This window comes from Mustela nigripes, chromosome 15, assembly GCF_022355385.1.
Source record: "Mustela nigripes isolate SB6536 chromosome 15, MUSNIG.SB6536, whole genome shotgun sequence".
Lineage (NCBI taxonomy): Eukaryota > Metazoa > Chordata > Mammalia > Carnivora > Mustelidae > Mustela > Mustela nigripes.
Genome location: NC_081571.1, coordinates 28,195,510 through 28,204,964, shown reverse-complemented (window position 1 = coordinate 28,204,964; position 9,455 = coordinate 28,195,510). Strand labels below are relative to the sequence as shown.

General features: G+C 48.1%; 1 protein-coding gene across 1 annotated transcript in view; it reads right to left on the bottom strand.

The window, feature by feature from the left end:
* Window positions 1-1,406: 1,406 nt before the first annotated feature.
* The window catches only part of SIAH3 (siah E3 ubiquitin protein ligase family member 3), a 71,480-nt gene continuing 63,431 nt past the window's right edge, over window positions 1,407-9,455 (bottom strand). Inside the window, exon 2 of the mRNA XM_059377808.1 lies at window positions 1,407-7,516. Coding sequence (XP_059233791.1) covers window positions 6,848-7,516 — 669 coding nt within the window. The 3' untranslated portion in view covers window positions 1,407-6,847. The remainder of the gene's footprint in view (window positions 7,517-9,455) is intronic.

Genomic DNA, 9,455 nt, shown 5'->3' with positions numbered 1-9,455 from the left:
ACAGACACTTCTCCTGCTCCTCGGTCCGTCGGCCCTCCATGTCGGTCCCCACAGCCCTCCGTGTCTGTCCCTGAATGATGCAAGAATAGTCCCTTCTACTATTTGCTTATAGGGAACCCCTACTGAATTCCCTTCTTAGATCCTTTCTGATCTCTATTTAAGTGGTTACTGCTTCTCCATCAGAATGAAATGTCAGCCACTTCCCCGTCACCTCTTTTCTTGCCTTCCTCGCTCTTATGGAAGGACCAGCTCTTTTTCTTGGGAATCTTTATTGTCTCCTTGGTTTCCTGTGGTTTTGTCGCCAGTGAGCTCAGCTCTGGATCTGAAAATTTAATGGTCAGCCAGACCCTTAGCAAAATTCCAGAGACGAGAGTGTTAAAAATCAGAATCCTGGGTCTCACTCTGGACCTCTTTAATCAGAGATCTTTGGCTCTGGGGCCCCAAAATTAAGCTCTGATATTTCTTAAGCACGCTAAAGTCTGGGAATGAAAACCCCAGATCCCAGAGTGGGGCCGGGGCAGGGCTTCCCTCTCTGGTCACACTCAGGCAGGTCAGCTTCTCCCTCCTTTCAGTGGAGTCTCCTTCTAGCACTAAACAACCTTCGTGCATGGCTTTGAAGGTCTTTGGAGGGAAGTGGCAGCTACCTGGAACAGCCCGGGATGCAGAATTGTCCCCAGAGAGGCCAGGGCCTGAGAAGTCACCTGGCTCATGAATATTCATGCCAGCCATGTGGTCAGTGTGATCACTCAGATCAATTCACGGCCATGTCTGTAAAGCTTTGTGAGAGCGCATAACAGGTTCTGGGAATAAGGAGGTAGGAAGAAGATAGAGGTTAACGTGAATCGACAGGCAATAGGATTAGCACTCTTGCTCAGTCCCAATCTTGCGAGTAACTAACAGTGGCCTGAAATTAAAGAATTAAACCATGAAGGCTCCCTTGACAACTGATCTGATAGGTCCAGAAGTAAATTTCAGGGACCCTGTTGTCAGGCAGAAGGAGGGGAGAGCCGAGATAAGAGGTCCAGGAAGGAAGGAAGGAAAGAAGGAAGGGGAGCAAATGCCTCTCCCTTTCTTTGCAGTCCAGTGAGAGCGGCTTTGGTCCCCCTGGGGCTGAACCACGCACTGAGCTAGAGTTGCCAAGGCTTTTATTCACCTCTATAGCACTCTCTTCCTTACATCCAATTACGACTTTAAAATAGAGGCAAAAATGAAAAGGGGAGGAAGATAATGAAACATAAGTCAAATATGGCAGCTGGCGAATTTCTGATAATTGCTTTCCCTTGTAGCATTTTATTTCTGTTCCCGCATGTTGTACCGTAGCCTGTAGGGAGACAATAAAAAAAAAAAAACAACAAAAAAACAAAAAGCAAAAAACACTACCACCACCAAAAAACAACTCCAAAGTGTTCAGGAAAACAATATCAATTGCACTTTAATAACACTCTTCATGGGAGACAGAATAGAGGTAAAGTAGCATTCTACGTTTGCTTTTTGCTGTCTTTAACATCGTAAGAAAGCCTAGAAAAGTATATATACATCAATTCAGGGTAAATAAAATGATTCTCAGTTTCCTTTCTCTTTCTTATGTCAATACCCTAAAAAAAGGTTAAAAAAAAAAGGGGGGTGTTTACAGTACTCAAGGTAAAATATTTTCATACAATACTGGAAAAGACAAACTCGAACTCATGTAGGTAACCCACGTGATAGCCTGATTTGGGGGAAAAGGATCGATGCTTATCTACAATAGATCTCTTGGATCTCTTTTTGGTGAGGTTTTTCTTGGGTGGCCATTCCCCAGGTTAGCCCAACAGAGAACTCACTAGTTCTTGATGGAAATTTTCAGAACAAATCATTTGAAGGTCTAACAATCTACTGGGAGACGCTATTTTCAATGTCATTTGTAGCTAAACTTTCAATCGAAGTGTAGTTTTGTGATGTCCAGTCCACAGTCCCTTCTCCTTCCACCAGAAATTAGATCTAAGTGGAAGCTTCAGCAAGCCTCACTCCTTCCATCCCTCACAATGAAACCACTGGGGTCAGAGTAACTGATTTTGCTGTTGACCTTGAGATTCTGCCTACTTCCAAACACAGCCCAGAGTTTCCTGTGACTTTTACCCTAGTGGGAACCATGCCCTTCATTTAGAAAGAGTATTGGTGAGACTCAGCTATAGATTATGAACAGGAGCCTTTGTTGGGTTACAGTGGAGTGAAGGAGCCAGAGTAGGAAAATGAGGTACTGGGCTCTGTTCTTTACATGATGTTCCTTGACTCATTACCTTTTCTGTACCTCAGCTTTGTGCAGTGTAAGGGTCCTACTTCAGTGGTAACACATTTTCTGTGATGCTTGACACCACTGTTCATGGTGCCCTTTCCAGATGTGGGATACTTCCAGTCACTAATTTCCAAGTTAAATATTTTTTTTCTTCTTTCCAAAGTGAAATATTTCTTTAGATGGGGTTTTGGTCTACATGTAGAGATAAGAAAGTTGACCTATAAGAACAAGTAACATTATCATCCACTCCTGTAGAACTTGATTTTACTTTCTGGACTGGGATGGCCAATAGGTTGGTTTTGTAGAACTGTGACTTTTGCATGAAAGTCATCAGATAGAACTTCTTGCACTAACAGCAGTCGAACTGGGTACAGGGTTGGGCAAGGAATGCCCTTGAAGCTGCCTAGAGGCCCCAGACTCCTTTCTACAGAACAGACTGTGATTTCCCTATAATTTGCTGTTCCACTAGCTTGGCTGTAGTCTGTGTCTCTGTCAGTGTGGCCAACAGAATTTTACTTCTCCTCCCAAAGTCCTCTGTCCTCTACACTCTGTGTGTAAAAGAGATGTCTTGGTAAACATTTAACAGCTAGTTCTCCAAAGAGGAAAAGCCCTGGTTTATCATGTTTGCCTATTTCCAGGAGTGTAAACACTACCACCACAGCCAGTTTTAAGCTTTTGCTATGTCCACGGGGCATCACTGTGCGGTGTTTGCCATACAGTTATGGTAACTGTAAGCAGTCTCAAGAGCACAGAAAATAAGGGAATAGTGAGACAATTAGGAAGTGAGGAGTTTTGAATAGTTGTTACCCTTGTTTTCATTATAACTAATTGTACATTTATATAACTTAATTTTTAGTGATGGCTGTGCTTAGTCAGCTTGTAGAATTCCTAAAAGGTTTGGCAACTGGTATACAAACCAGCTGTAGCCCAGCAGCCTGGTCTTGGGCTGAGAGAAGAGTGGGGAAACAAGAGAAACAAAAGGGCACAGTTAGCCCCAAAAGGCCTCTATGCCATTCAGGGTCCACAAATTCATAGAAATAGCACAAGGTGGTATCAGTCAGGAGCCTGGGACTGCGGGTTAGACATGTGGGTTCCAGACCCACCTCTACTCTTTGCTGGCGGTGTGACCTTAAACAAGGTCCAAACTCTCTCAGCTCAAATTTCTCACTGGTATAACAAAAGTACCTGTTTCATAAGGTTATGGGGATGAAATGAGAACAATATATTCAAAGCATTCAACCTACTGTGTTTGTTACACATTAAACTTTCAATAAACGGGAGCCACGAGTACTGTTACTATTATTAACCTGGCCCATTTCTAAAATGTCCAAAGTAGCCATGGAGAGTGATGGGATCTATTTCAGATGCAGGTTCACGCCAAGACCATTCAAGACAACCTTCTTTGTGTGGGCCGACCTCCATCTCAGCAACGACTGTTTATGTAGACACAGCCTCCAAGGAGAACTGTCCACACCTCCTGAAAAGAATCATTCTCACAGATGCCTGGAATTTAAGCACTGGTGACTCACCCTCTCTTGCTCTAAGTGGGGCTCTCGTCCTAGGCCTACTTTTAAAATCCAGATACCCCTCAGAGGGTGAGTCATTAAGTCAGCACCTGGGTATGAATGAGGTCATGAGATCCCAGAGCTCTTCACCAATAGACTCCAGACTCTGGGAAATCTAAGAATGAGGATCCTGGAGCCCGAGGGCATGGAAGACTCCACAGCCATTACCCGCTCCCACCACCCCACCCTCTGCTTCTAGGTCGACCAGTTCTTCCAGCAGAGCTGCCTTTAAGAGCAAATGTGCTCCAGTCTCTCTCTCTCTCCCTGATCCCTCAGGTATCCCAGAACAAAGACCAGGTTGACCCTTGGGACCATTAGTCCACTGAGGAGGTGGGAGGGAACACTGCTGAATATTTGGGGTCAGTCTTCCTTTTCCAAGAATACCAAATTTGTAGTCATTTGGTCAGGTTCTAATCGTGGCCCTAACCACTTGGTGTGTGACCTTGGGAAGGTCATTTCGTGTCTCTGAATCTCTGTTTTTTCTAGTAAATTGAGGATGCTGCCAAGGATTTACTTAACCCGAGATTGGAATGTGGGAGCCATTGTTAGCGGTAAAGCTCACCACAACACACTGTTGGTGCTGTTTTTTCTTCTCTCGTCATTGTTTTTGGTTTGCTCTTTTTTCTTTAATTCCTCACGTGTGGCTACGGAGAGGGAGGCCTTCTGGGGAACATCATAGATGGATGAAAAGGAAACATTCCTACCCTTTATTCTAAACATTCCTAAGTACCCAAAATACAAGTTCCTGTCTGGGGTCCCCCATTCATAATCCAGTCTTCTGTGCAATAATAACCTGAAGTTATTCCCAGTTTGGCTCAGGTAACAGCACAAGAAGAAGGCAGAGGTGGTGTCTGCAGGAATTCTAAGGCCCTGTGGACTGTAATTATATTCTCATTGAGGTTTTGTCTGTTGGTTTGTCTGGGGCATCTGTGATGCTACAGAAATGTTTCAGAGTTGCTGAGTATCAGGAACCAGGGGTGGAACTGTGGCTTCTTGAAGTATGACTTACAGGCAAGGAGATCTGAGGTTTGGGGGAAGGGCCTGTGGGTAAAGGAAGGAACCAAGTGAGCCCGTCTCTCCTGTGCTGGCCAGCCAGCCTCAGCTTGTTCCTGGGCGTCTGTGTGGTTCAAGGGCAGAGCTGGTACCCTGGTAGGATGTTCTGACAGAGTGAGCAGATTCCAGCTCCTTCCTTGCGACCGTGACCTGATGTTGGCCTCAGGCAGTGATACGATGTTTATGGGCCCCCTTGGGGCTCTAACCTGACCAAAGTTTGGCCCCACGATTTGGCCTCAGCGATTGCTGTGTGACTAGAAGGGGCTGGTTTAGGGAATCTTCTACTGACTGCCACCACCCTTCTGGTGCTTGGGGTGTGGATTGGCAGCAGAGGTGACTGGAGGATGATCTAATATGGGGGGGGGGTGTTGTGTTTCGGGATCAATTATTTTTAGTGGGGAAAAGACTGCTGATGGTGAACCAGGGCAAGTTGCCTGAAACTAAGTACTCACTTGGAGGGCTGCCCAGACGCAGCCGAGATAGCTGGGGTGAGGGAACGGGCCAGAGAGCCACATCTGCGTGGCAGAAGGCTCACTCAATTCTGCTGAGTGTTGTGTGGGGTTTGGTGCCATGCTCTTCAACGACCAAAGCGTAGCCAAAGAAAACACAAACATTAGGAGGGAGAAGAGGGTATACCGGGAAGGCTGAACAGTGTTCACCTTTAAACAGAAGAGACAAAGTCCATTTAAACATGCTTACTCTCTTCAAATACACGAGAGAAACTTCTACAAGAAGGTGTTGAATTGTTCTGACAAGCAAACATGAGGAAGCAGTCTATGTAGAGGCAAGATGGATTTTTGTCACCTTTCCATTCGCACTGCAACAGGAAGCTGGCAATAGCTGACCAGGGACAATGTTTGTGTGCTGTAAGAGAAAGAAAGAGGACCTCCTCTCCCCTGCCCCATGTTTATGAGTCACCTCTGACCTCCAGAGGTCAGAGGTCCTGGCATACCCTCCCCATTCCTTGGGTCTGATGCCGAGTTATGATTCTGCTTTACAGGATATCAAGAGTAAAGTGGGTTTCTTCGCGTGTTACGGAAGAGTTCCACCCCAGTGAAAGGATTGATGGATTTTACAATTTGATAATAAAACCTCCGAGGAGAGAATGCCCTCCCAGAGGTGGGAGATTAATTTATCTTTCTTCTCAGCGGCTTCTCATCCCCTGCATCTTGCCTGTTCTTTTCTCCTACTTGCTCAACAGAGGGCAAAGAGGTTTTCAGGAGAGCACCATAAACATGAGGGCTTTGACCCAGTGCAGGGAAGGACAGCCCAAGCTGATGGCAAGCCTCTGGCAGCCTGCCAACAGAGGTCCCCCTGGCAGCCTCATGATGGGATGTCCCCGGCAGTCTGGTGCCCTGGCCTTCAGAGGAGACCCCGTCTCCTCACATCCAGGCAGCTTAGCTCTGACCCTAAGGTTCCTGGGAAGGTGTCAGAGTTGTGTCTGGCTGGTCTGAAACCATAACTCTGAGCTGGCCAGGTCGCCCTCCCCAACCTGCTGTCCTCACACCTCAGAGGTAGCTCGGTTGGAAATAGACAAAGAGAGAAGGAAGAAAGGATTCAGACGCTAAACCTCCTCTCAACCCCAACAGTCCTCTTCGTGGTCTCAGTGGCTTTTGCTTATGTGGGAAGCAGTGGAGAAGGGCACTGGGGGTGCGGGAACTCACCATTCTGATCGCATCGGGTTACAAATGCTCTGTGAAGCTATACGGACAAATCAGGACGGGCCTCACACCAAGATCGTGAATCACAGGCTGTTTACCTACTCTAATGCCCACGGAGGACAAATACTAAATACCACAAAGTACCTGAGACAAAAAAAGAAAGGAAGGAAGGAAGGCGGGAAGGAGGGAGAAGAATAAAAAGAAGCCTGGGGTCTCGGCCTCCGGAGATTCCCAGGGACACAGGTAGAGCGTCTGGGGGCAGGTGGCTGTGCCTGAACGTCCAGCGGCCTCCGGCTTCACGTCTCGGCTTCTGACGGGCAGACCTCCGCAGCCGTGATGGCGATCCCGATGGCCAGGCTGCCGTTGTCGGTGAAGAGCTGGGCCAGCGAGGTGTTGAGGACGAGGCAGTCCCCGTCAGTGATCACTGAGTCCACGCACTCGAGAACAGACCGGGGGGTGGCCTCCCATTTCAGACGCCGATGGTTTCTGTTGAGCTCCAGGCGATAGGTGAAGCAGTCGGCCTGGGTGGGGGTCCCGATCAGCATCATGGTGGCAAAGAACTGGGGGTGCCCTGCGTGCCTCTCCTGCTTCCTAAGCACCAGCAGAAAGTGGTGGCCCAGGCAGGAGTGCATGATGATCCAGTCGGCTGGTGCGGGCAGGTGCATGTCTGTGGCCAGGAAGATGATCTCCGCTCCCTGGAGGATGTCGACCCTGTGCATCTGCCGTAGATGGGGCACCACCACCTCCAGGTGGCCTTCCCACTGGCAGGAGAACAGGGGGCACATGCAGGGCGTCACCTGGGCAGCGTGCAGCCCTGCCTCCTGGTGGTGGAGGTGGTGCGGGCGAGCGTGGTGGCGGAGGTGATGGTGGGGACGGTGATGGCGGTGGTGGTGGGTGAGGTGGTGGGGGGGGAAGCTGCCTTGCTCTGGCGCGCTCTGAGCGATGGCACGGCAGCTGGACACATACTGTGGGAGAGAGAGCAGAGGGTCAGCGGCTGAGGCCGGTCTCTTGGTATCGCCGAGGCTCCCCAGGTATGCCAAGGGTTAAAAACAGACGTCCCAGGGCAGGTAGAGAAAGCTTGCTTGCTTTCCCTCCCTCTCACCCTCCCTTCCTCCCTCCCTTCCTCCCCCCCCCCCCCCCCCCCCCCCCCCACCTTTCCTTCCTCCCCCCTCCCTTCCTTCCTTCTATAGAAAGGGGAAGGCAAAGGGAGAGGGAGAAAGTGAATCTTCAGCACCCTCCGTGCTGAATGTAGAGGCTGACTGGGGCTCAGTCTCACGACCCTGAGATCACGACCTGAGTAGAGATCAAGAGTCCGATGCGTAGTCAACTGAGCCCCCCAGGTGCCCAGAGAAAGCTTTATTTCTTAAAAAAGGAGGGGACTGCCAGAGTGGTTTCCAAAGCGACGGCACCATTTCATGCTCTTGTCAGCCATGTAAAAGGACTCCAGTTTCTCTACGTCCTTGCCAACACTCGTGATTATCTGATTTGACAAGTGCTTTTATGAGACACAATTAATTGTTTTGAGTGTTTTTCCAGATTTAGATACTGAGACATTATAAAATCTTCTCCATGATATTTCATTTTGGTATAGAATCTAGATTTTTTTTCCAATTAAAAAAAATAGAAGTTCCTATAGAAGATTCCTCCTGAAAAAAAGAGATTTTCCAAATATAATAGTATATTAAAAAAAAAATTGAGGTAGGTGCCCTGGGTAGCTGCGATTCTGAACATTCAGTCCAAGAAAATACAATATTTATGTCTTGGTGATTCTTTAACAAGATATGGAAACAAATAGGCAATGTCCCCCTCAACATACATTATGATGGTCACTAGTCATAAAGAACAACGACAAAAAAAAGCAAAAAAAAAAAAAATTTTTTGTTTTCGATACTGTTAATATTTTTGCACAGGCATTGGGGGTCAGGGGAATTTCTGCCTCCCTTTCTTGTCATTGTTATTATTTTTATTTTTTACATTTTTTACAAGATTTTATTTATTTATTTATTTGACAGACAGAGATCACAAGTAGAGAGACAGGCAGAGAGAGAGGGGAGAAGCAGGCTTCCCGCTGAGCAGAGAGCCCGATGAGGGGCTCGATCCCAGGACCCTGGGATCATGGCCTGAGCTGAAGGCAGAGGCTTTAACCCACTGAGCCACCCAGGCACCCCATCATTGTTATTATTTTTAGAACAAAATTTCGGTAAGTGCCTGTTTGTCCTTCCCTTGCAGCCGGGGGCTGTGCTGTCTTGGGTGCCCTTCTCCCAGGCCCTGAGGTGCAGAGCTGATTAGGTGCAACAGGGCTGCCGTTCCCAGGGAGGGAGCCTCACTCTGATTCCTGGGACTTCACCTCACCACCACATTCTGCCCTGTTTCAAGCTCACAGCCCCAGAGCAGCTTCCTGGGGGCTCAATGCAAGGAACCCTCCACCCTCAGACTCTCTTGACTTGCTCCTCATGGCGGTGTGTCCACAAATGCCCTCATAAACATGAGGAGCTGAGAGGGCTCCTTCAGATTGGGCATCAGTAGACATTTATGGAATACCTTCTATGGCCAGACCAGAGGGTGCTAGAGGTACAGCTGTGAGCAAAACAAACCATGTTTCTGGCTGGGGGGGCACAGACATTAGGGTGCATATCATTAACTGTGATTTTCATGAGGGTCCTCCTTGTGATTCGAGGACTATGATTCATAGATTTCAGCTGAAGAAACAGGTTCCTGTAGTAACAGTCCCAAAGTCCCAAGGCTCATAAGTGAAAGACTGGCATCCATGTGCACACCTCCTGACTCGGCACACAGCAGCTCTGTTCCCGCTTCCCCTCCCTGTGGTTATCCCTGCCTCCAGCCCTGGTTCCCTTCTGCTCTAGCGCTCCACGCACTTTTCAGAAGAATGACAGGTACCTTTGG